General features: G+C 35.3%; 1 protein-coding gene across 1 annotated transcript in view; it reads left to right on the top strand.

Annotated features, from left to right (window-relative positions):
- CDH8 (cadherin 8) overlaps window positions 1-27,926 on the top strand; it is a 475,466-nt gene that overhangs the window by 365,732 nt on the left and 81,808 nt on the right. The window contains exon 9 of the mRNA XM_027842077.1: window positions 25,698-25,815. Coding sequence (XP_027697878.1) covers window positions 25,698-25,815 — 118 coding nt within the window. The remainder of the gene's footprint in view (window positions 1-25,697; window positions 25,816-27,926) is intronic.

Here is a 27,926-nt window from a genome sequence, read left to right as displayed (position 1 = left end):
TATCACCACATTTGAGATATCTACATCAATCCTAAATATAATAGTTTATTTATTTTATAAAATAATTTATTTTAAATCCCAAATTTGAAGTAGTATGCTTGGTATTTTAAAATACAAACAGAGACACGATCACATAATTGTTGTTCTCCTCAAAATGGTTACCCCAGGAGGCCATATACTTCAAGGATGCTACAAAAGACATGGTCAGAATATATTTGGGAACTCCTCAAAATTACCTTCAGAGCCTGTGTCACATTGTTATCTGACTCTGATATGATAGGATGAATTCTATGTAAACAAAATGAGGCAGTGAGGGATGGTACAAAGCAAATTATATTGAGGGTGTATGCCCAGGCACAAACTAACCATATAACTTTGAATACATCACTTTATTTCTCTGGACTTTATCTTCCCTATCTATAAAATGAGAGGATTGGCATGAAGCAGTGGTTCTTTACATTGTTTATGTCATGGACCCCTTTGGCAGTTTGGTGAAGCCTTTGGACCCCTTCTCCAAATAATTTTTTAAATGCACAAAGCAAAATACTCAGAGTTATATTGAAATACATTTATTAAAATAATAAACATAAGTTAACAGACTCTATCTAGGTTAAGAATCCCTGAGACAGAGGGTGTTTAATGCTCCTTCCAGTTCTAAAGTCAATGATTTTTAAGTACCTGATGTCAAAGAAAGAAAACATTGACTTCACTCATAATTTTAATATAAACCCAACATCATGCTTTAGGAAGATATGAATTTTCCAGTGGTCATTTTAACATTTTGATTGACAATTTATTCTAGTAGTACCTTATTTTGTTACATGTTATGCTGAAAATTTAATGGGCACATGGTCTCACTGATGAGAATTCTTTTTTCACTAGAGCAGATCACAATCTATCGATGCCTTCTTATTGTTTGTGGTTCTTACTCATGTCTTTCAATGACCATCCCCTATACATCCAATGTGCTAATGGACCCTTTTTAGAGTAGTGAATGTCTCATGGATGCTTGAACTATGATTGACTGTCTACCTATTTTTCTTCCTCTAAACTGTATAGCACACCTACTTTCTTGTCTAATAATAATAATTTTTTTATGATCACACGTCCACTTAACATTGTCCTTTGGAGCACCTAAAGTCTTCATTGTTCAGACTCGTTTTGCATGATTTGTAGCCACATGACATCAAGTGGGTGATGTAGTGTAAAAAATGCATTCTTTGGAATCTTAGGATAGTTGCAAGCACTGCAATTTGCCAAATGTGATCCAGCTTTCTTTCATCCTATTCAATTGTACATCTGGGTCACTGTCTATTTTTGTGCCTTTCTAAGTTATTTGTACTGATGCACTAAGTGGATTCTCCTTCAAGCTATTATCATAATTTAGTAAATACACATTCCTCATCTACTTCTTCCTCCCCTAATGCACATCACTAAGTGAATATCTTTCAAATGACAGGGTATCTCAATGAGGATTTCTTTTAATATTCTGGGGATTGATGTAGTCAGCATAATATCAATTGGAGAATTAAGGATTAGAGAATCTTTGAGTTAAAAGGCTCATCTGAGGCCTTCTAGCCTTGTACATGGATAGGAAACCTCTTTAAAATGTAACCAACAAGTTTCCTCCAGCCTTGCTTGAGGACTTCTAAAGAGAGAGAATCCATCACCCACTGAAGCAGCCCATTCAATTCCCTGTGAGTTTTAATTGTTAGGAATTATTTTCCTCATATCAGGAATAAATTTCGCTCTTTGAAATTTGCTGTATGGGGCCAAGGGACACAAATCCATTCCTTCTAAACTGATAATCCTTAAAATACTTTAAGATTACTATCATACATCTTCTAAATTGTCAGTTATCTAAGAAACCATTCACATTCACCTTACCAGAGCAAAGGAGAGCAGTATTTTCTACTAGTATTGACCTCTATGGCTCTCTTAGTGAAACCCAAGATTTCATTAGCTTTTGTAGTTAATATATCCCACTATTGACTTTGACATTTATAGGAAGCCCTTCTATTTTGATTATTTGCTTGTTAGATTGGTTGTTCATGGCATCCTGTACATCACTGGTGGATACCTTCATTGAATATATGTTTCCCTGTTTCATGCCTTACTTGATTTTCTCTACATCTATCATTCTCACACAGCCTTGGCTAGTTGTGACACTATAAGTAAATCTCAACTTCTCTGAGCCTCAACATCCTCATCAGTAAAATAAACATTATAATTCTTTTGGTATCTTTTGGTACTTAATCTGGTTGTAGTGAGGATCATTTGAAATAATGCATATAAAGTATAGTGCAAACCTCAAAGTTATTTATCAAACCAGCCAATATCATCATTATCATCATTATCATCACCATCATCATCATCAACATTATTATTTTGATAATCAGAAGATCACAGAGTTATCGTTTGTCAAAGAATTTTGTATGATCTTAATATACGCCTAGGAAGACATCTTGTTGGAAAAAAAGCCCTTAATATTGTATTTTTCTCTGCTTAGCGAAATATTTTTTTATTCATCAGCAAACCATAAACTAAGTAAGGAGAATAACTTCCTACACTTTTCATTCAACTTTGTCCAACAGTGAATATAAAGTTTTCCATAATACATTGCTGGTCATGTGTTTCGGTTCTCTTTTTATTTCTCTGTCAAGGATACACTACATATGTGCATATGACATTAATAACATGGTGTTTTTAAAAAAAAGTAGGCTTATTTGTTGGAAGGTGCTAAGGCTTTTTCACTTATTTTTTGGGGGCAACAGTATCATCCTTATTATCTTCTGATTTAAAAGAAATCATCTGAAATTTGAGATGTCTTTTAAAATTGATGAAAAATTATCTTTAAAACTGTCACTTCCTAGACAAATTTTCACTGTATTCATTTTGTTAGGAACAACAACTCTTTTTGGATTCTCTTTCTTGATTGATAGCTATACTTCCTTAAACAGCACATCAGTCACTGAGGTGTTAGAGTGATAATTTCTTGGTTACACTGCCACCAAAGATAAGAACAGATTGCCACAGATGGCAGATCTGTTCCATTTCTCATCTGTTTGTTTTCCTCTTTGCAGTTTTATGTTTAAAAGTTCTTGAGAGGATAATTTTAAGGTAGTGTCATGCCAAGCATTCTGAAGACTCATTTTCCATATATGTGTATATATGTATATATGTATATGTATACATGTGTACACTATATATGTACATACATAAATATACATCTATGCACATAAGCTTATATATAGTGCATGTGTATATGTGTGTGCATATATAGATATCTGTATCTATATATCCACATACTATGTATGACTCATTGGTTATAGGATTCTATTCTCTTTTCATTTCTCTATTAGGATCATCTAGATACATGCATAAGATATTCACAACATGACCTGAAATACACTATATAAGCACTGAATATTATCTATATGTATATGTGTATATTGTATATATATGTACATATACATGCATAGATAGATAAGTAGATTTAGTGTATGTGTGTGTGTGTCTCTAGCTTCTCTTGGCAGGATATATAACTTAGATTTTCTGCATCTGTTAAATACTCAAATTATATAGCATAATCATTGTGTTTATATAGCATTTACAAAGCACATTACATGATCTCCCCAGCTGCTATCCCCTTCCTTCCACCAATTATCTTGTATATATTTTGCATAAACTTATGTGTATGTGTTACCTCTGGGAAGACTATAATCTTCTCGAAGGAATTTGTTACATTTTTCTCTCTGTACCTTAGGGACTAGAAGAGTGCCTGACAATAGGTATTTGTTGATTGATTATATCCATAACATTTGCTAATATTGAGGGATTTATATATGTATATATACACACAAACACGCATGCAAACATGCACACACACACACACAAATATATTTAAACACAGTCCCAGCTGTCACAGAACTTTAGAAAACTTCGTGTTCTAATATTTTTATAGAATTAACTTGATTTTTTAGTAAATTTAAGCCTTTAGCCCTTATGTTCACAATGATTTTTTTTTTAAATAACACATTTTCAACATTTTTAATCTGTGTTTTGGATGATAGAATAGACACTTCATGAACTATCTATCATAGAAAACACTCCTTTTATTTAAAACAACAATAAGAACAACCTATTCAGAAATGCTTTGTATTGTCATCATGTCCTAAGTTGTTTGTTTGTTTGTTTTTTTTTTTTAACACGGAGAATAATATATTTTAGAGCTGGAAAGAAACTTTGAGGTCATCTAATCTAATCCCTTTATTTTAAAAACAAGGAAACTGCTCCAGGTAGTAAGTGGGAGAGCTGAAATTAAAACCTAATTCATCCATCTCTAGGTCTAGGAGTCTACTTTTACAAGTCACCTTTTATATTTTTGAAGCCAACACTGAATTTGATAATAATTGACTTTCAAAAGGATCATAGGATTTAGATTTAGAAAGAACTTTGTAGATAACATAATCCAAAACTGTACAAATGAGAAACCTCCATGCAAAGAACTATTAGTTGTCTTCCTCAGAACTAAGCCTTTGAATCGAGGGCCTCTCATTCCTAATCCAGTGTTCTGCCCCCACTATACCATGCTTTCTTTTAAGAACTTTTCTGAGTAGCAATAAGTCTTTGAAGGACAAACATTCTAATTTTTCAATTATTGCAATGATTAGCACAATCCTAATTGGCTAGTTTTGAAAGTAGCTGTAAGTCAACAGCTGAAGCTTCCAAAAATGCCCAAGAATGTGTTTTCCTTTTAAAGTCACATTCATGTCTTATGTTATTGCTATTTGGATTCCAACATTCCAATAACCAATTAACAAAAAAGGCAAAGCTTTGGTTCCATATTAAGTCACAGTCAAATCTTATCAGAAGAATGGGGTCCCTTCTGCATGACTAACGTGAAATAGGACCAAACCAAAAATATGAATTGCATGCATTTCACTAATGCTCATCGGCATGTTTATAATTTGGAAATCTGAAGATATCAGTTGAACCTTAAAATCATGTGAATAAATCAGACCAAATAAAGTGTTTCCTGAGACAGAAGACAGAACATATAAAGTCACAAAGCTTCTGTTTCCTCATTGGAGAAAGTGAGAATTGTAATACTTTTTCCAACGGACTGTTGTAAAGCTCAAGTAAGATAAGGAATATAAAGCACTTTACATACTTTAAAGCTTTAATATAAATGTCAGAGAATGCAACCCTTATTATTAAAGAGATATTTTCTTTTCAATGTTTTTGTATTATGAGTCTGCTTATATTAGGAATATGTTACAAATGCCATAGTGTACTGGAAAGAGTCCTAGAATTGAAATCAAAATTCAGGTTTGAATTATTTCTCTGCTATTTACTAACAAGTAACCTCTCTGGGCTTCAGTTCTCTTATCTGTAAAATGAGGGAGTTGGGTTAGATGATCTCGAAATTCTTTTCCAAACTTCAAGTTTCTGAAACTTTGATCCCTCTGTAGGCCAAAATGATTTTGAAGACTTTAAATGTCTATAAATGTGAGGTAATCAATCAAATACTAATACTACTACTGATTCCACACATTTATGTAGAGCTTTCAGAAGAACAAAGCACTTTTCTTACAATAGCCCTTTAAGGCAGATAGCACAAATACTATTCTCCTAAATTTCCAGATGAGGAAACTGAGGAAAGAGAAGCAAAACCCAGAGCCAATCAGCTTACAAATGCAGAGTCAGAGCTTGAAAACAAGTCTTCTAACATCAAGTTCAGTGTTCTAAGCTAAATTTTTACACCTGTGAGGAAATGAAAATATCATATCAATCATCATCATCATTATTACTTTTTGAGAGAGAGAGAGAGAGAGAGAGAGAGAGAGAGAGAGAGAGAGAGAGGGAGGGAGAGAGAGAGAGAGAGATTACTTGCACTAAGTCAGAAAAGGAAAACTGTAATTTTAAAGAATTCTTACTCCTTTTTAAGGTAATAGGTTTAAGGCTAAACACAGAAAGGATCTTCTTGTTTGAGAAAGGGCCAGAGATCATTGGCTACAATCTAATGGAAGTGAATAAAAAAAAAACCAGGTTTTGTAAGTCATATGGGAAGAGTTTAAGTGTATTAAAAATACATAACAAAACTAAATATAGAGATTTATTCTGATTACTCTTCATAGACCACAGAAGTCAATTTAACTTCAGCCACAGAATCATATAGTAAAAAAGAAGAGACCGTAAGATATTTTTTATTCCATCCATCCAGATATCTCCACTCATTAGAATTTCTACTCATTTAGATTTTTTTGTTTAAATGAATGCTAAGTTCTATCCTTAAATGCACTTAAAAATATAATTCATCCATGTAAATTTCTCTCAATCTTGTAGTAAATATGAGACATTTGTCTTTCTTTCTTTTCTTACTTTTTTTTTTATTCCTGTTCTCTTTGGAGAACCAATACAATCTCTTCAAAGGACTGAGGGTTGAGATATATAGGCTCTGAGATCCCCTAAATTTCAGTACTTCTAGTTCTAACATGAGACTAATTTAATTTTTTGATTAATAAAAGAGGACTGACAACTAATTTCTTTCAATAACAAATTCTATAGTGTCATAGGTCATAGAGTTAGAGATAAAAATGACCTTATTTCTCTTAATTATATTTTCCCAAAAAATAGTCTTGGAAAAATCAATTGGAACCAAAATTCTTATTTCAGTTTCCAAAAATTCTGATTGCATATATATACATACACACATACATATATCCTTATAATATGCATTACATATTATTTATATTTGCTTCCTAAGCCATCTGCAGTTGTCCTGATCTATATCTGGCCACTGGACTCAGATAGCTCTGGAGGAGAAAGTGAGGCTGGTGACTTTGCATAACCTTTCCTCACTTAAATTCAATTCACTTGGAAGTCATGGCATCATCTTCCTGATGTCATGGTCCTCTTAGAGAACAAAGGACAAACAACAACAATAACATTATATTATGTAATAGTATATTATTTATATAATAAATAAAAACCAATCAAATAAATAAATGATTAGGTGATAATATATCATATATTGTAGCAAATCATATAACATAAATATGCTTACTATATCTAGCATTATATATGTATACAGGCACATTATATATGTGTTACACACACTATATACATACATACATATACAACATATGTGTATACATATATATATACACACACATTGAATACAAAGAATGTGCTTTCAATTAGTGAAATACAGGATTGAGACCTACCCTGGCACTTACTATGGAGAAGACCTTGTGCTGATTACCTGCTCTCCCTGAGATTCAGTTTCCTTATCTGTAAAATGAGAGCTTCGTTACTGTATTTTACTGCATAATCTATGTAGATTTAATGGCAAAATTTTTTGCAAAAATTTGGGGTACGACTATTATGTGAAGCTTTTTTGACAAAAAAAAATTGTGCTGGTATTTCTTAAAACTGACTTATTACTAAATTGTCTATGGCGCAAGATTAGGATGCACAGAATATGGAATACTTGTGAATATATGTTAAAATTGGGAAGATGTAAGTCTTACCACATCACGTGACTTACTCACGGCAGCTTCACCTGCCTGCCTTCTCCCCTTGCGCCTATGGCTCCTCATTGGATTGATTAACAATACTTTTAATACTGCAGCACTCTTAACAAACCACACGAGTCAGCTTTCATAAATATGCTGACAATGCCTATGCACTGAGAATTCTAAATTCGTGGCTCACAATGCGTGAGAGATAAGTGCGTATCCATATGCCACTGGTGAATACATTGCTGCTCTGTTTACCTTTTAAGTGGTGTGAGGAGCAGAATTATACCATGCAATGATCATGCAATAAAGGTTAAAAAAACAATTTTTGGGCTGAAAAAACAGGACTAAAAAAAGCTGAATTGCTAAGGGAGAAGGGGGATATACCATCTTCCACACCTTCTTCCTTAGCAATTCATATGCATTACCTGATAGACTATTATATTTCATATGCTTCTTTCAAAATATCCTGAATGATGTAGTTTCTCACAACTACTCTTAGTCTGTTGGAGTAGAACAGAAATGGGAAAGATTATGATGATGGTGATAATGATGATGATGATGATGATTGCTGACATATTATTCAGATTTTCTAGGTAATTTGTATATATTGTCTCATAAATTCACAAAAAAAAACTGAGAAACACATGATGCAAATAGTATTATCTATATTATACAAAGGAGGGGACAAATTTAATCAAGTTTTAACATGCCTATTGCCAAAACCCGATAGGAATCATAAGCAGGATTCAAACTGAGGTCTCTTCTACATCCAAGGCCTATATTCTTTCCATTACATCAGACTGATTCAGTCTAAGGTGAGAGAAAAATGGAGATATCCCAAAGAAGGGATTGTGCCACACATGTCATATGCTACTTAGACCCCAATCTGAGATTCAGTCTTCAAGTCTAGTGGAGGCTGAATGAGAGACAGGTGCAAGCCAGGCTTAGAGTAGGGAAGATATGTGAGAGAGGTTGAGAATTTACCACTTTTCCTTTTGTGTCTAACTCAGATGCAGTGTGAAAAGGGAGCTGACCTTAGAGTCAGGGAGACCTATATTCCAGTCTCCAATCTAGCACATACTGACTCTTCCTAGACACATCGCTTGACTTGTCAGTGTCCCAATAACTCTCTGCAACCAGTTGTAGAGCTGGTGCAAATCTACTACCCCTGTTGGCCACAAAACCTCTCCTCCCTCAAAAAAAAAAAGAAAGAAAAGTCTAACTATACCTCTTCACTATTTCAATTACGTCACAGAATTTTTGGTGTATTTTCTTCAGCAAGAGTATCTATCCTCTATACCTTTGTGAATGCTTTCTGTTACCAAATTAAGAAAAAAAAATTCTATCAACTAGCAGCCAACGTTCTAGTAGTAAATGCCTCTGAACTCAGATAGATTTATATATGACTGATATCTAGTTATTTCACTTTTGTGCTTATATATGAAGCCTTTCTAGATCAATAGGACCTACCATATATTGTTAAAAGGCTATCAAACAAGTGGAAACATATCCTTGCTACATATTGACTTAGTTAAAATTATCATTATCTATGTAGTATTTTTATTTTGATAAACATTTCCCAATTATATTTTAATCTAATTCAGGTTGCACTCTGGTGTTTTGCAGGCTGCATGTGGCTGCCAGCCCAGTTTGACACTTTTTATTATCTTTGAGACCACAGGGCCATCTATGCATCATAGTGAGGCCTAAGCAAAGAGAATCTCACGGTAGCATAATGAGATTCCTTAGTTCAGGTACTTCGACGACCTTTGATGGCTCAGTGTTTACCGAAGTACACTTATTTCATTCAAGTTTCACTGCCTATATTTTTAAGAGAATTTCTTTCAAGGTCACTTTCCATTGTTTACTTTCTGGCAAGAACATGCACCGGATTTTGGGATTATTGGAAAGATCACATGGGAGTTTGGGTTCAGGTGATTCCTCCCCAACTTCAGCCTCTGGTAAGGTTATCTAGGCTATAGAGTCTTGTCTTGTTATTGTTGTTATTTTTAAAATTAACAAGCATTTCTTTTCTCTTTTTCCCACATTACCTTCCACCACCACTCCTGCCTAAGGGGCAGGGAATAGTAAGGGGAGGGGGGAGGAGAAAAAGAAAACCATTGTACATACAACTCTGAGGTTCCACCTCACTCACATGGCAAAAGTCATTTATTGTTAAGAGGCCAGCTAGATTATTTACTGCTTCTGCTCCCTTACTTTCAATATTGGGGCGCTTTTGTTTTTACCCGTTAGCATTATAAAATTAAGTTGCAAATAAATTAACTCTCATGAATATCTTCAAATCTTGGCATGTTCTAGTCAAAAGCTGGCAGAGAATATTTGGGTTAACAGTATACAGTTCAGAATTTCTTCTAAAATTTTGCTCTTATCTTTGATTTTCTTTTGCTTTGCTAGAAAAAAAATTCAAGTCCTTATTTTTACATATGCACAGTGCATGAATAACTTGTAATAGAAATTATAAGGTACATACAAAACACTAAATATATGCTTATGAGAAAGTAAAGTTACAATCTCCCTTTTGCCAGATGTCAGAGTGGAATTGCTTGGTATTCACCTGTACCCAAAGATGCACACTTAAGAAATAGAAATGTCGAACACTGAAATTTCAGTAACAAGCGCGACACTTCAATTACAGAAAGGCTAGAGGGAACAAATCTCCTATACAAAGAGTTTGGGAAAGGAAACATAACTTAAAAAGTAAAGAAATTGAAATTCTATCTCTGTGTCCAGGATAGACACAGAATTCAGAAGAAAAACAGTAAAAGTAGTCCAACCTGAGGCAAAGAAAGGGTGGATGTTGGACATTTAGGTTCCATAGGTCTTTTGATAATAAATTTAAAATAATAAAATAAAATTTGGACACTTTACAACACTCATGAAAACAATAAATATGGGAAATTTAATTTTAACTTCCCTTCCAGAAGGCATCTTTCAAGATCAATTTGCATACACAAAAGGGGGATAACATTGATTTAGAAATGGAAATTAAATTGATGGCCTAACCAAATGAGAAAAATACTGTTTCCATTATGTTTTTCATGTAATGAAGATGTGGTGTATTAGTACCACACATAAAAAAAAAACTTGGGGAAACTACAAAGTTTGGATTACAAGCAGAAATTTGGATTTCAAGAGAATTACTTATTAGTTTCAACTATTGCTAACATTCTTAATCAGCAAATTTGTATGTGAATACATGTATGTGCACATATATGTGTAAACATGCCACCCGGAGATAAAACTATAAATAATTTCTAAGTCTTTCTATATCTACATCTATATATCTGAGAGGTATTGTGACACCATTGATCGACAATTGGCCTCAGAATCGGATTGACCAGGGTTTAATTACTGACATGTTAGCTGCAAGATTTTGATCAAGTCATTTATTCTTTCAGTGCTGTGGTCAATTTTAAGATTGCCAGTTGCCCAACAGTTGTTCATCTCTACCGTCAGAGAGGATTTTCTGTCAAACTACATTTGTGATCCCTAAACATAGTGGCTGAATTAACTATTAGTGTTCCATTTTCCAAGTGTTCTATTGGGAAGTTTTCTAATAATGAAATCTCAGGTCTGCACTCTCCTCAAGACATAGATAGATAGATTGATTGACAGATGGATGGGTAAATATGGATGTGTCTTTACACTAGATGGAACAATGGAAAGAGCAATGGATTTGGAATCAGGAAGAACTTAATTCAAGTCCAGCCTCAGACACTTAATAAATATGTGATTCTGAGAAAGTCACTTAGACTCACTTGCTAATTATCTGATAGGACAACTAATAGCAGCTACCTCCTTAGATTGTTGTGAGGATAAAATGAATTAATATTTATAAATCAATGTGTAAATATTAAAGTGCTATATAAATACTATCATCATCATCATTATTACATACTATATGCATATTTAATTCTTTATAATTCTTTATACCTCAATACTTCAGTAATTAGGAATTTCACTGCTGTGGTTATTCTGTATAAGAATGAAGATTACAACTCTTCTATAACTTAGATGGCCTTTGGAAATTGCTGTGTCCCTAAAATTCTTCACTCTGGTAATGAACTAATTTCAGTTTAGCTGTATTGGTCCTTAGAAGATAGATAACAGTAAGTCCCCAGGATTGAACTTTGTAGGATCTTGTATTGTATTGACAACGCCTTTGAGGACATAGGGTCACTGTCATGCTTTTATGAGGGATCAGAATTATATGTGAATATATATTCTGAATACATATGTACACATGCAATACATTGCACATACACATATATACATGTATATGTGCACACATGCATGCACACACATACATACACACATATATGTCTATATCTATCTACATATATATGTATTTGTATATCTATCAATCTAGATGGATGTGTATACATATATATTGTTGTTTAGTCATTTCAATTATGTCCTACTCTTTATGACCCCATTGGGGATTGTCTTGGTAAAGATACTGGGGTCATTTGTCATTTCCTTCTTCAGCTCATTTTCCGGATGAGGAAATGGGAACATACAGGATTAAGTGACTCGCCCAGGGTCACACAGCTAGTGTTTGAGGACAGATTTGAACTCAGGTCATCTTGACTTCAAGCCTGGCACTCTATCCACCTAGCTGCCCTATATAAGTATGTATATGTATATGTACAGATAAATAATGTATACACATTTGTATCTACATATTGATTTGTATCTACATACATTGATTATTTAAAACATATATATTATGATTTCTCATATATACATGTCTGTTTCCCAGAAGTCTTAGTGCAGATTTAAGTTCTAATAGTTTAAAACTACACTAAAACTTTTGAAACACTGAAGCCCCATCTATCTGTCTGTCTATCTATCTATCTGTGTATCACTAAAATATTATAATTTGAATACATGTGCATACATTACTATGCACATATATAGATATGATTGTGTATGATAGTAAAATTATCAAAGCAATATATGTGCTTGCATACAAACATACATACAAATGTGTAAGCTTTAAGCTATTAAAGCTTAAACTTCACTTTGGGGACACTCTATATCTAAATGTATCCTTTTTTTTAAAACGGGAATATTCAATAATATTACAATAATAGTATTTTCATAGGGCTGTGAATCACAGAATTCCACAATCTCTCCCCCCATTTAAAAAACAACAACATAATTCTAAGTTTGACTAACAGACGTACATGGTGGGACTCAGCAGATTGCATGCAGTTGCTACGAATGACTTGTGCTTGGGAAATGGTGACATCTAATAAATATATGACTGGTAAAGGTGGAGGCAAGTCTGCTAAACAACAATGAGGTGGAACAGATAAATAGGGTGCGTCTTGCAAGGACATTTACAAAATGTTACATAAATCATAGGAACTCCTCCATCCTGGGTAGCCCCTCTATAAAAGAATTTTAAAATGAGATGGATAAGAACCATACATGGCAAGAAGGCATGGATAGATAAGAATTTCACAAGGAGATGAGCTACCCAAATGAATGAGATCATGGATTTTTTGAAGCTCATGTTCATGTAATTAAAGGAGAATTGGTCACCCCAAGCAACCATAAAGTCAATTCATCAAGACATTAGGACACCGGATTGTCAGCAAGGGGGGAGATTTTCATTTCAGATCATAGTTTATGTGGGACAAGAAGCAAGTTCCATTCTTTATTCCACTCTACTTTCCATTGCTTCGTAACTCTTCGTTCTTACCTAGCAAGAATCACTATATGCGAAAGGATCACATTGGAACCATTAACAATTATATATGCAGTTTTTAAATACATTGGCTGAACTATTTATGAAGGTTCACACTTTCCAAGTGTTCTATTTTGGGACCTGATATAATTGAGATTGACAAGTTTAGGAACCGATGATGTGACAGAATGTTTTAAAAAGCATTGATGGATAACATTGCCAGATGTATTCTCTTTGCTTTTATTCTAGACTTATAACACCAAAATACAAAATTTATGAAATTCAGGGTTAGTGTGTGTGTGCAGAAAAAAACAAAACAAAACTATATTTACAATTATATTCTTTAATCAGTGTCTTTAAGGAAATCACATGGTTTCTAGGTTTCAGTAACTTTTTTCTGTACTATTTACCTAAGATGTAAACCAGATAATTATGTCTACTGTGCTGGAGTGTGCAAACTGCCAGAGTTCTAAAGAGGCTTTTGGGCTTCTTTTGACTCATGTTTTGCACACTTTTGCAAAAGAAGCTGGATGGATCTCTCTCCCTCCTCTCTCTCTCTCTCTCTCTCCTCCCCCACCCCCCTGTCTCTCTTTCTCTCTTTGTCTGTCTGTCTCTTTCTCTCTTCCTGACCTTGTCCCTCTTCCCTTCCCTCTCTCTCAGGCTCTGTCTCTCTCTGGCTCTTTGTCTCTGTCTTTCTGTCTCTGTCTCTGTCTCTGTCTCTCTTTTTCTGTCCCTGACCCTGTCTTCCCCTCCCTCTCTTCCCCTCTCTCTCTGTCTCTATCTCTTTGTCTCTGTTTATCTCTCTCTCTCTCTCTCTCTGTCTTTGTCTCTGTCTCTCTCTGTCTCTCTGTCTCTCTGTCTCTCTCTCTCTCACACACACACACACACGTACACACACAAACACACAGCTCTATGAGATGTTTGACCTCTTTATTGTTTTCAGAGGAGATAGTCCAGTAATGAATACTGGGTGAAACTGTTATTTCTAATCAACTTATATGAATATTTGGACATGAGCTTGGAAGAGCAGCTAGCAGTGGGTCTGAATGACTGCTGTGAGTATGATAGCTTAGATGTCAGTTTATTCATAGAGAGAAACAAAGTAATGGAGGCAGTTAGGCGGCACAGTGGGTAGAGTACTAGATTTGGAATCAGGAAGATTATTCAAATCCCACCTCAGATCCTTACTAGCTGTGTGACTCATGACAAATCAACTATCTTTCTACAACCATAGTTTCCTCATCTGTAAAATGAAAGGGTTAGAATCAATGGCCTCCAATATCCCTTCCAGCTCCAAATTTATGATACTATGACTCTATGATTAATGTTCTTTGCAAAATAAACAGTACAAGATACAGGATTCATATGAGAAGAATAAAAAAAAGTGTCTAAAATTGAAACCTACCCAACACACACAGACACACACACACACACACACACAAACACACACATACTCTTTCTTTCTCTGTCTCTTTTACTCTCTCTTTCTCTCTCCATGTCTCTGTCTCTCTCTCTGTTTCTCTTTGTCTCTCTGTTTCTGTCTTTGTCTCTGTCTCTATCACACACACACACACACACACACACACACACACTCACAAGAACATCTGATTTCCAAAGCCCCTCTTTTCCAAACAGTCTGTTAGTTTCTCTCTAAGCTTTTTCTTCCTTAAGGACACCACTGGGCACTCAGAATTATGTCAATTAAATAACTATATCTACTAGGGGCTTGTAATGCCAGGCCCCAAAAGAAGAATGAAGCATTTTAAGGAGAACCTAGAATTGTAGAAGCTCAGGCTCAAAGTACCACTGGTTATTGCCAGCTCTGGTAAATATTCTTTTCTCCAATGTAGAAACGTAAGCCCCAAAATCCGAATTTAAGGACTCCCAAGCCCCCGGGTTCTACAGCTGCTACTTTAACATGCAATTTTCCAGTCCCTTTTCCTAAAAGACATTCACACACACACACACACACACACACACACACAGAGTTGGGTTATGTACCATCTCTTTTTCATACTCATCTCTGTTTTACTCCCCTAACTCAAATGCTGCTAGAGTTGTAACTAGAGTAGTGTGATCAGAGCTCTTCCCTAGAATTGTAAAATCCAGAGGGTGTCGTTAGCATTTATCCCCCTTTATTATATAACAAAAACCAGAGGTTGGTGCCTTAATAGCAAAATTAATTAGTTGAAATCAGAGTCCTAGAGCTAGGGTTAGAAGAGACTCTAGAGATTATCTAGTCCAAACCTCTCATTTTACAGTAAGGAGGCAAAGTGATTTGTACAAGGAGACAGATACAGTAAACATCCAAGGCAGGATTTGAATCCAAGGCCTCTGACTCCAGAATTCATAGTCTTTCAACTACATCATGCTGCATAAGGTAGCAATTAGCCCTTTTTGTCCATGGTTCCTGTACTCTCCCTGGTTTAGTTGTAGCTTTCTTTCTTTTTCAGTGCGGCCTCACTAGGAGCAGCCCCACAGTGTCCCCAGAATCTTGCCTCCATGAAGCAATGTATTCAGAGGTCCTTTCAGAGGTCTCTTTGCCTTCCCAGCTCCTAGTTATAAATATTTTATAAAATATTTGAGGGACCTTCCAAGCTGCTTGCTCTAGATCCCAGAATTCTTAGTTATAGCTCAGATAATCACTCCATGTTCCATTGTTAAAAAGTCACCAGGGGCCATTTCATACCTAACATATTAACTAACTAACTAATTAACTAACATACTACCATGCCACACCTAACTAGAACTGACAATCAATATAATTATAGATATTGGTTCAAGGTGCTGGGGGTTGGTAACTATTGCTAGTAGTGGGAAATCTTGGTTTCTTCCCAACCACAATCTCTCATTTCCCAGGGTTCTAAACCTTAACAAAAAATCCTCTTTGAATATATTTCTGGTGCCCTATGTCAAGGGTCCAGTCCCTTAGGTCAATTTTATTCAAATAATTCCAAGAGAAGAAATGAAAATGAGGGTATTGAGTGAGCTCAGCATTAGATCACCAGTGTATATGTAAGTTGGATGGTGGGGAGGGGAGGATAAATGTGACACATAGGGATATGGGCTTTAGATTATCTGCTTAGAAAGACTAGGAGTCATGCCGAGTATACAAAGTACATAGCCAGCACCTTTTCTGCCTGATGTTTCTGAATTATTTGCAGGTCAGATTTCTAAAGGTCTTGTTTCTGAATTTAACAGGATATCTGATCATTTAAATCAGAAATGTGCTAATGCAATGAAAAGATGAAATTGGTAAAGAATTTCAACTGATATGACAAGAAGAGGTTCCACAACACACTTTCGAACACATTCGAGTCAAATTGCATTACAGAAGACTCCACACTCCTTAGCTGTCCTGAAATTCTGCAGCATTGAGTGCTGCTTGAAACAAGTGGGTTAGCAGCTAAGATGGGTATCTTTTCACAATACTTGAAGTCAATTAAAAAAAAATATCTGTTGACCACTTAGCACGGTCAGGCCACTGTGCTAAGGACCTGGGATATGAAGATGAGAAATGACAGTATTTGCCTGCAAAGAGATTTCAGTCTTCTAGGCTGTCTGCCCTTCTTCTTACCAGCATAATAACATTTGTTTTAGTGGGATTTGAATGTTATACATCATATGCTCTTTTTTTTTTTTTTTTTAGGCAATTGGGGTTAAGTGACTTGCCCAGGGTCACATAGCTAGTAAGTGTCATCTGTTTGGTCTGAGGTCAAATTTGAATTCAGCTCCTGCTGACTTCAAGGCCGGTGCTCTATCCACTGCGCCACCTAGCTGCTCTCTCCTATGTTTTTTGATGGTCCTTTCTGATAGCAAAAGAAATTATTAATCCTAGGGGCCATGGAAGTTTTTGAGAGTCAGAATCACCTGTCCATTGATTTTTAGACAGAATAGATTTGGGGCCATATACCCCTATCTTGGTCCTGTTTCTCCCTCCATGTTTTATTAACAAAAACACTATATTAATTTCCAGAACTATGATCTTCATTCAATATTATTCAAATATTTACTAAATATCTATGATGTACAAGTAACTGGCAATATAATGGCGAAAGAAGTAAGTCCCAGTCCTCATGCTGTTTTTAATTTGATAGGGCTTCTATAGATGGATTAAACCAAGTAAATGGAAATGAAATTGTATCACAAAAGATGGGCAGTGAGGGAGGGAGTGACTATATGCTGTTACTATTGATATTCATTCTGGCCATCTTTTCTGAATCCTCACAGAAAAATCTAGCAAATGTATACTTGGTTGGGTAATCTTTAAATATTTCTAAAATTTCTCTCTTTTTTTCTATCTAAAATCATCAAGAAGGAATAGAGTGACTCTCAAATTCTCCTACTAATATAATTATCAATAAAAAGAAAAAAAACCACTAGGATCATAAAGTAATACCTTAACAAGGATGGGGACAATAATATAGATTTGGTATCCAGAATATAAGCTCTATCCCTTGAGCCCTAGAACAGGGCAACTGAGATTTGCTTCAGGGCACTGAAATTTTGAGAGCACACACATTTTAAATAATGATTTTAAAAGAGTTTGTAACTGATCATTTTCTAATTTTCTGCTTTGAATACCCTAGCATATAGTTAACAGAGGATAATATGTAATATAATAATAAAAGAGGAAGCTAGTTTCTCCTTTCCTATCTCAAGTTGGCCACACAACAGGTGAGCTCATTTCTACCTGCCCCACCTCCCTTATGTGATCCCCAGTAATGGCTTCTCCATTGTGAAGATATGGGGTCCTGATAATAGCTCTGTTGATCCCAACTTACTAATGAGCTACAATTCTTAAGATTTTTAAAGTCAGTTGCATGAAATTGAGAGTAGGCTTTCCCAAAGAGACATGGATATGATTAGAACCATTGATTAGCTCAGTAAGTTAATATATGCTATATGATACTGAAGAATCATACTAAATAATACTCCATAGAATTAGCATCATTTCTAGCAATATTTCTGAGAAAAAATAAGTCCATGTTACAATTCAGAATACCAGGAACAGTTTACCTTTCCTAGTCCCCTGACCCCCTACCTGGCAGTAGCTATCTTGAAAATAGTACCAGGGAATGGAAGGTAGGGGTGTGTGTGTGTGTGTGTGGTGTGTGTGTGTGTGTGTGTGTGCGCACGTGCGTGTGTATGTCATGATTGGAAGGTTAAATACACCTGACGAACAATAACTTATTAGCACTCTTCAACTACATAAGAAGCAGTCCCTATTTAGGTATTGTGAATTATATAACAATGGTCAATTGCCTTCATGAAGGCCAGAGGCAGTAATTTCATACCCCACCTCTCCACCCCTGCCCCCAACACATACACGACTGCTTTCATGTTTGAAACACTAGTAATTCAGACAGTTGGAAGTAGGAATTTGTATGTCCATCATCACACTTTTTCCATTCTTCCCACAACTCTAATATATGTACAGTTCCCCCTTCTCCCTGACTGTTGATTTTTTCTACACAATACATAAAAAAGTCTTCTTCTATATACCAGGTTATCCAGCATAGCGAGGTACTTGTCTATCTTTCAGACAATTGAATAGGTAATGTCAGAGTCACCACACATGTGATGCTAGTTAACAGTCACAGACTGAAGAAATGTAATATTGAGAGGCAACAGAAAATGACTACCTAGAGAAGTTGCCTTGGTTAGACTTTCCCAGAACTGATTTGGAAAAGTTGAGAAAGGCACTCAGGTCAAACAAGGAATTGTTGCTTTGTTTCTTGTCTTATAATCCATAGCACTATATTAAGTCTTATTTTCATGGGGAACAAAGGGGAAGGGGACCCATCATACAAATTCCTTCAGAGGGAGATGATAAGGGCAGTGGTGACATGATCATGGGCTCTGACAGTTATTACTACTAATACCAAAACTGCTATTACTAACAAAGGAATGAAATTTAAAAATTAGCTTACTATTCAAATATTAGCCCCTAGAAAGAATTTTTCTGACATTTATATTGGATGGTCAACTTGTAAGTCCTATGATTGCCACTATTTAATATTTGCCTTATGTAATAGAGAGATCAGGAAAATTATACCACGTACCTCAAAAGTCTTAATGTAGTTTTCAGTTACCAAAGCTTAAATGAAAAACTAAATGTAATTGCACTGACCATTTATTCTTAGTGCATCTGAAGTTTTTGAATCTCCTTCCTTAAGCTTCAAATTACTAACGTGTAAAACTGCACTACGACTTTTGGAATGTAATATATTTTGATATATCTCCATATCTTACATCTATATACTTCTATCTAGATAATATATATATATATACGTGTGTGTGTATATACACATATATGTGTACACACATATGTATGGTGTTAAATGATAGAATTTTATATCTTACTTTGCACAGCTCTGTATGTATGTGCATATGTGTGTGTATATATGAGGGCTGCTCATGCACCTTTGGTAGCCACCTATCACCCAACTCTTACCTGTGGCTCCAAGAAGCTGTAGCATGTGCGGTGGCCCCACCACAATAAAACTGTCTCAGCAGATGTGCCAGACCAGGTTGAGGATAACCAATAGACCTCAAACTCATTAGTGAGTTAGGGCATGTGAAGAATTACCCTGGAGGAATGGGCAGATGAGAACAATTTGTTCCAATAGCCATGGAGGCAGCTGAAACAGTTGCCGTGGAGCACTTAGAGCTTGCTCAGACATCAAAGACAAACAAGGTCATCCACACTTTTTCTGGGCCATCATCTGTTGTCCTGACTTTTGTCACTGAATTTCAATGACTCTGGAAGAGAGGTGGACGCTGATGACTTTCTGCAACTCTGCCTCACTTAAATCTAATTCACACACAAGTTAAGGCATCACTTCATAATGTCATTGGTCCTCTGAAATAAAGGATGAATAAAAGGTGTATACATACACACACAATTTCATATAATGTATATGTATATGTATATGTATATGTATGTGTGTATGTGTATGTGCAGTGTCATGTATATACCTCTTGGCAATCTAACTGGGAGATAAAATCATTAAATAAACAATAAATCTGATATTATTTTACATTAAAAAGGCATTTTGATATGGAATATCATGTTTTACATAATTTGGCATTGAGCTCAAAAGATTATGACACATTTTGTTTAATCCTTCATCAAGAAATATCTACATTACATTAGATACTAAGTATACTTTGATGAACATTCCATTTTTCCATGTTTAGCCACAGTAGTGTTTTAATCAGTTGAGTTGCAAGCTTATCAAAGCATTTTATCTCCATCTCTTAGATAAATGACTTAACCTTTTATAATCTGTGGGAAAATGCAAGGTTTTATTGCAGTATTACATGGGCATTTGGGAATTTCTCTAATTCCGGAATAATTCTATCTCTCATTGTAGTAATGTATATATGAGATTCATTTCCCCTCAATGGAAAAAAAAAAGACTTCTAAGCTCACAAGGGAAGAAAATCCTCAAATAATTTTTTTTCTAAGGGTGGATTTTTTTGTAATCTGGGAATACCTGATCTTAAAGGCCAATCTGATGTTTTTTCTGACAAAAGATTTGTTATAACCTTGAATGGAAGAATGAGTTTCAGCAGTAAAAGTCAACTTTCTCTGTTCTTTAGTACCACAATTTTGATAGAGTTTCATCCATAACCAGCATTTTCTTAATAGCATTGGTTAGTAGCTGTTGTGTGTGTTTGTGTTGTGAGTATCTATGTGTGTGTATGATAAACTAATCTTTCTACTATTCTTCCAACATCAAGAAACCTAAGATGCATTGTAGAAAAAAATCATTAACATTACCTCTAGCTGCCAAATCCCTCTAAAAGTCATTCTTTCTATGGATTGATTAGTCTATTTAGCAGAAATAGTTCATTGACTCATGACAAGCTTCTTTTTTTTAATGAGTTATTAGTTTTGGATACACTTTGCTCTGTGCTGATTCATTTGATTGACCTTATTTCACTGTCCGATTGAATGATCCTTAAACATTTGATATCCCTGTACCAAAAGCCATTGCAATGTCTCTGATATTCATTACCAAGTACTCTTTAAGAACTGTGATTTGGGCATGTTTCCAAAATTCTTCAAAACCAGAACTAAAACACAACCAAAGAGAGAATGAACCATGTCTCTGTGTGTGATACAAATTCCAGCACTTAGTTGACAGTGAACTGACTAAAGGTAGGGGAGAAAATGACTTAATCTGATTTCACCTGGTCAAGTTTAGAGTTCAGGTTAATTTTGTGTTAGTAGAAGCATATATTCATTACTATTGTTGTCATGAAAGAAAATCGTATCATGATTATTACATGTACTATGTAATTTGTATACGAGACCATATATAGATTTAGATATAGATGTATATGTATATAATCCATAATACATGCACATTGTTTATATATCCACATATGTGCTAATATAAATATACATATGAATGTAACATACACATATATGTGCAAACGCGTGTCCTTTTCTGTGCATTATGAAGATGAACTTAAGCTCTTAAAGGTAGATATAGCAGAGCACAACCATTTCCATGTCTTAGGCTCTGAGTGCTAGACTGCATGAGCTACATATCTTCTAAATGTCAACCTCACTAAGATCAGAGTGGTTCATCACTAGCATGTCTGCAGCATTATGCATTTTTCAGCCAAAGTAGATCTTGAAGACCTACTAGGTCATAAAGAAGTTGCACCTTGTCTCAGTGGAGTGTCTACCTTGACAAAAACTAGAGATATGGAGAGATATAAAATTGACATCGGATCTCTGATTTGGTCAGTGTAGATTCTACTAAAACAAGTGTCAATTACTCTCTGAATTAGTAAAACATTCTCAAGAACTGATTCAGTTGGAAAAAATATGATATAATGTAATAAGAATAATAAACACTTAGAGACCACCTTAAGTTTAAGAAGTACCTTATATTATTATAAGTACTTTATCTCATTTGATCTTCAAAAGAATTATATGAATTAGGTGCTTGTATCACCCCACTATACAGATGAAGAAACTGAACCCAAGACTGATAATGTAATCTATCTAAGATCAAAAAGCTACTAAGTGACCATGCCTGAATTTGAACTTGGATCTTCCTGACTCTTAAGTCTAGAGTTCTATTCATTAAGTTAAGCTTCTTCCTCTGTATTGCATGTGTATGTGAGCATGTATAAGTGTGCACACACACACACACACACACACACACACACACACATACACACTACCATCACCACCACTATTTTTGTGTCCTCAGAACCCAGAACAGTTGCTACAACACAGTAGAATCTTGATAAATACTTGCTGATAGATTGATGTCTGTGTATAATTTATCTTCCAATACATAAATATACATGAGAGAGAGACTAGGATGATGCATAGAGTTCAAACCCGATAGTTAGAAATATAGTGTTTCAAGTTCTTTTTTTTTTTTTGTGAAACATACTAGCCTCATGTCCATGAACAATTCACATATATTCTCAATGCCCCAGGCAGCTGCCTAATCAATCAATCAACATTTATTTAAAACCTACTATATTTTAAATGCTGTGTTAGGTGCTGGGGTACAAAGACAAAAATTAAACTGTTCCTGTCTTAAAGAGCTTATATTCTACAGACAGAGATAACATGAACATATAATAATAATAGCTAACATCCATATAGTACCTCCTACATGAAATATAAGTACTTTACAAATGTTATCTTATTTTATCCATACAAATCCCCCTAGGAGGTAGGCGACACTATTTCCCCTATTTTATAGCAGAAGAAACTGAGGCAGACAGAGGTGAAGTGACTTGCCCAACGTTACAAAGCTAGTAAGTGTATGAAGCTGGATTTGTACTCAGGTTTTTCTACCTCCAGCCCCAGCATTCTATCCATCTATGTCAGAGTGGGAAACCTGTGGCCTCAAGGCCACATGTGGCCTTCTAGGTCCTCAAGTGCGGCCCTTTGACTGAATCCAAACTTCATAGAACAAATCCCCTTAATAAAAAGATTTGTTCTGTAAAACTTGGACTCAGTCAAAAGGCTACACCCAAGGACCTAGAAGGCCACATGTGGCCCTGAGACTGACTGCAGGTTCCCTACCCCTGAATTCTATGCCATCTAGCTACCTGTATAAACATAGGCAAAAACAAAACAAAACAAAAACAAAGCAGTTTGGGTAAGGCAGAGAGAAAGGTAATAAAAGTTAAGGGGATCAAGACATTTTTCATGTAAAATGTAACACTTGAGGTTACTTTTGAAGAAAACTAGGAACGCTAAAAGGTGGAGGTGAAGAGTGAGTGGAGCAAAAGTATGGGACAGAGTGAGTCCAAAAGCATTGAGATGGGAGAAGGAACACTGTGTGAGAGGCCTAATAAAATGGTTAGTTTATTTGGACCAAAGGGGAGCAATGGATAATAAGATTTCAGAAGATTTTTGGGGACAGATTTGTAAGTGGTATGGAATGGCAACATATAGAATACCTATATAACATATATGTGTATATATATAATGTATAAATATGTATATGTGTGTTTGTATATATGTATTATTACACACATCTATCTATCTGTCTATATATCAATCATAACACTTTTGGAGAGTGGTAGAGGGAGATATAATGGTGGGTGAGAGTCAAGAATGGCAATATGTAGAAGATGACACTTGAAGTTAGCTCACACTTAGAGAATATATGAAACCTGATTCTCAAAGAAGCTGGGTGATGAAGGGGCAGCCCTCTTACAATAGGCATGCACACTCTCTGTGGAATGTGATTCTAGATTGGTAAAGAGAATGCTACATGACCTTGAGTGAGAAATTATGTGAGGGACAGAGTTAATGAGAAAGTTTTGGAGAAAAGAGATACTCTTCAACTGCTTAGAGAAAGGACATGTGTGATTCCAGACTCTCTTCAGGAGGGAGGAGAAAAAAAAAAAAAGGTTAGAAGAGGCACGTGTTGAAGGGAAGTTGGTTATTCAATGTGTCTCTGATTTCTAGCTTGTTTATCTAGAGACTTCTCCAAGGATGAGATTAAATTCTCTCCCTTGGCTGATTTGAAATAACTCACTTCCTCTACTGTATTGATGAATACAGTTTTCACACCAGAAGTTCCTTCTTAATGAAATTACAAGCCTTGACCATAAAGAAATGCTCCAAATAAACTCACATTGAATTATAGAAATGAACATATATGTACTATGTTACTTAAAACCTTTATAAAGTATGTAGGTATTATTAGCCACATTTTATATTTGAGAAAACTGAGGATCCAAGAACTTAAGTGACTTTTTTGTTATTTAGTCATTTCAGTCATTTCTGAGTCTTTGTGATCCATTTTGGGGGTTTTCTTGGTAAAGATACTGGAGTGGTTTGCCATTTCCTTTTCCAGATCATTTGACAGATGAGGAAACTGAGGCAAAGATAATTAAGTAACTTGCCCAGGGTCAAACAGCTAGTAATTGTCTGAGTCCGGATTTGAACTCAGGAAAATTAGTCTTCCTGACTTTAGGTTTGGCACACTGTCCAATGTCCAAACCTAGCTGCCCATTAAGTGACTTACCCTTGGTTGGTTAGTGATAGAGCCAGGATTTGAACTCAAATCTGTTACCTTCAGATTTAGTACTGTTTTCATTGAACCAAATATCGTATGCATAAGTAAATACAAACAGTAATATTGTAGCTCTAAGCCATTCATATGGACTCTATATTAATTATGTCTTTCAGCATTATAAATGATATATTATAGGATAAGTGATTAATACCATGACCATACTAAATATGAATGATTGAGATCATTCTTTGATATCCCAAGAGGTACCTTCACCCCATCTTCCTGCAGCTCTTTCAAATGAAACAAGCACATTCAACCTGTTCCATTTTCAAGTATCTGTATCTACTCAAACAGCTCTCTTCACAGTGGTAATTCCTCTAATCCCTATAATTTATTCATCTCAGGATACACTCCAAAGCATTGTTTGAATTTGTTATCCACTGACTTTAAAAACAGTATTCATTATTAGGGGTGGGGGTTACGTTTCAGTACTTGGAGAGGCTTGCTGTAGTGATGTTTGTGCCTGGAAACAGCCCCATTCTTTGGCAAGGGAATGGGAGCCTGCTGAGCATAGCTCAGTAAGAGTGGCAAGGTTTCCAAATTTCAACTCCTTACCCTCCCAACACTCACACTGTATGGTCTTCTGCCATCCCCAAAGGAGCATGAGATTACATTGTTGTTGGGGGCTAACAACTACTCAAATTGGAAAAAACCTGTGATGAGCTGATTGTAATTTATGAGTTACAATTCTGATATTCCAAACCACAGCAGTTTCAAAATGTAGAAGGTTGAGATCTTTATTCTTAGCAGCTTTTCAATCCTGTCTTTTTTTGCTTTTAAATGATGGCAAGTCCTCTAGGTTTAGCACAATAATTTAGGGCATTTTTAGAGAATTAATATCATCTGAAAAGCTGATGTCACTTTTTTATATTACAGGTGATCCAAACAGTCAGCGCTATAGACAAAGATGAGCCCAAAACTGGACATTTTTTCCTATATAGCCTTCTTCCTGAAATGGCCAACAACCCAAATTTCACCATCAAAAAAAATGAAGGTAAATATATGGAAGCATTAGGAGATGGGGCCAGGACTCATGTTCTCTCCGTGCTGTTTTCTGCTGTGTTGTTCAGTTGCAACTTAATTCCCATTTTCCCCTCCCCGTGTGTAGTTAGAGCTGGGCTTATCAATGTAATGGCATGGTAATTACATCACTTTACCTTTTATAGTATCAGAAGAATAGATAAGAAAACGTCTAAAGTGAAAATTTAATTTCATCCCAGGGAAACCTTACCCATTTTACTTGAAGGGGTCTAAGGAAGTATCAAATCCCTCTGAAAATTCCAGGAATTTGGGGATATGGAGATATGCTTCTGTAGGAGGTTTTGGATTATGTCTTAGAGTTGTTCATTTCTAATTCAATGTTTATCAGACCTTCAGGGAAAGTCACTTTTAATTTTGCCTGGATTGTCTGTATACCTTTTAGATATTTATTTGATACCTGCACCCAACATGTCAATGGGTCAACAACTTCCTGAAAGACAGTATGTGTCTGTGGTTATTGTAGCTAATGCTACCAGGTCTTACTGTGGAATCTTAAGAGTCCTTGGTACTCAATTCAGTCTATTTCAATTTTTGTACCTAGTTTAGATGAAATATTTTACTTAGTGCTCATCTGTTATGTGTAAAGGTCAGAGAGTGTAAAGATTTAAAAAAAGAAATGACCAAAGCATCTGTATATTTTACTCTCCTAAGTCACTGTATATTGAATAAGGTTTTGAAAATATATTTATTTTGGTTTAGATTATACTTAGATCCATGATGTAACCTTTTGGAAATGATTAGTAAGATAAATGTGTGGTCTAAATCTATCTGTTCTTATTCATGTAGATGTTTCTTTAGTTCTTCCTCCACTAAAGTGTTTTAATATCTCAAAGCGGCATGGGGGTGACCTTGGGTTCTGGAAGGCTATGTCAGGGGAGAGGGTTAAACTTTTGGCTCAATGATAGACTGTCTGTTGTTTAAGTACCAGACTAGATATGTACACAGAGAGGCTGATCAGCAAAAAGTTAGCCACAAGGTAATGATAGATTGATTGTTTTGGCCACACAGACCAGTCACACAGACCAGTTTCTAAGGCCCTGAACTGTCTGTGATCTACATTAGTGGAGAAAGTATTCTTACTGATGATATTTTGATGCACTGAAATATTATTAATACAGATTTTTGAAAGGTCTGTATGAAATATATATTCAGCAAGCACAAAAATTACATAATAGGGACTAGTTTTGATTATTTTGTGTATCTGGTCCCATTTCAAAGAGGTAGCATCAATAAATATTCATTTATACCATAAATGAAAATTCCATGAATTTTACCAAATATGTCATGACTTTTCCTTCTAACATAATTGTATTTAGTTCTCTGAAGGTGCTTTCATTAATGTTGATGTATGCTAGCAAAAGAAAGAAGAGTATCATGTAAATAGTCATCTTTAGCTTATGCATTCGCCAGTATAGAAAATGAGAACAAGTCTTCCTTTATTTCTTTATCTGAAACAACAAATTGCAACAAATTGTATAAACACAATAAATTTAAGTCATCAAATTTTCTTCCACAGTAGTCAACAACAAAGACTTGAGGTAGTCAGATGAACAAGGTGTAAGACCCTTTGGACCACCCACATGGTCACTGCATGTTATCAATTTGAGGGTTCCATAGCTGTATCATTTATGTGGTGATTGTGCCATTCATCAGGCCTGTTCAATGATTTTTCTTAAAATCAATCTAATATAAATGGAATTTGCAGCCAAGTGTGAACACTTTGGTTCCATTCATTCTACCACGCTAAGTCCCAAAGACAGTATTGTTGGAAAGAAGGGAGGGAGGGAGGGAGAAAGGAAGGAAGAAAGAGAGGGAGGGATAAAGAGAGGAGAGAAGGCAGAAAGAAGGAAGGAAGAAAAGAAGGAAGGATGAAAGCAAGAAGCACAGAGGGAGGAAGGGAAGCTAGGGAAGCAGGGAAAGAAGGATGGAAGGCACATTTATTAAAGGCTTACTGTTGCACCAAGAACTGTATTAACTGCTGAGGATAAAACAAAAACAAAAACAAAGACTAAGAAATAAAAAAAAAATAAAATAAACAAAGACAGTCCCTGCCCTTAAGGAGAT

The sequence above is a fragment of the Vombatus ursinus genome, unplaced genomic scaffold, assembly GCF_900497805.2.
Source record: "Vombatus ursinus unplaced genomic scaffold, bare-nosed wombat genome assembly UNPS02014864.1, whole genome shotgun sequence".
Lineage (NCBI taxonomy): Eukaryota > Metazoa > Chordata > Mammalia > Diprotodontia > Vombatidae > Vombatus > Vombatus ursinus.
Note: the sequence above shows the minus strand (reverse complement) of the source record. Positions and strands in the feature narration are given on the sequence as shown.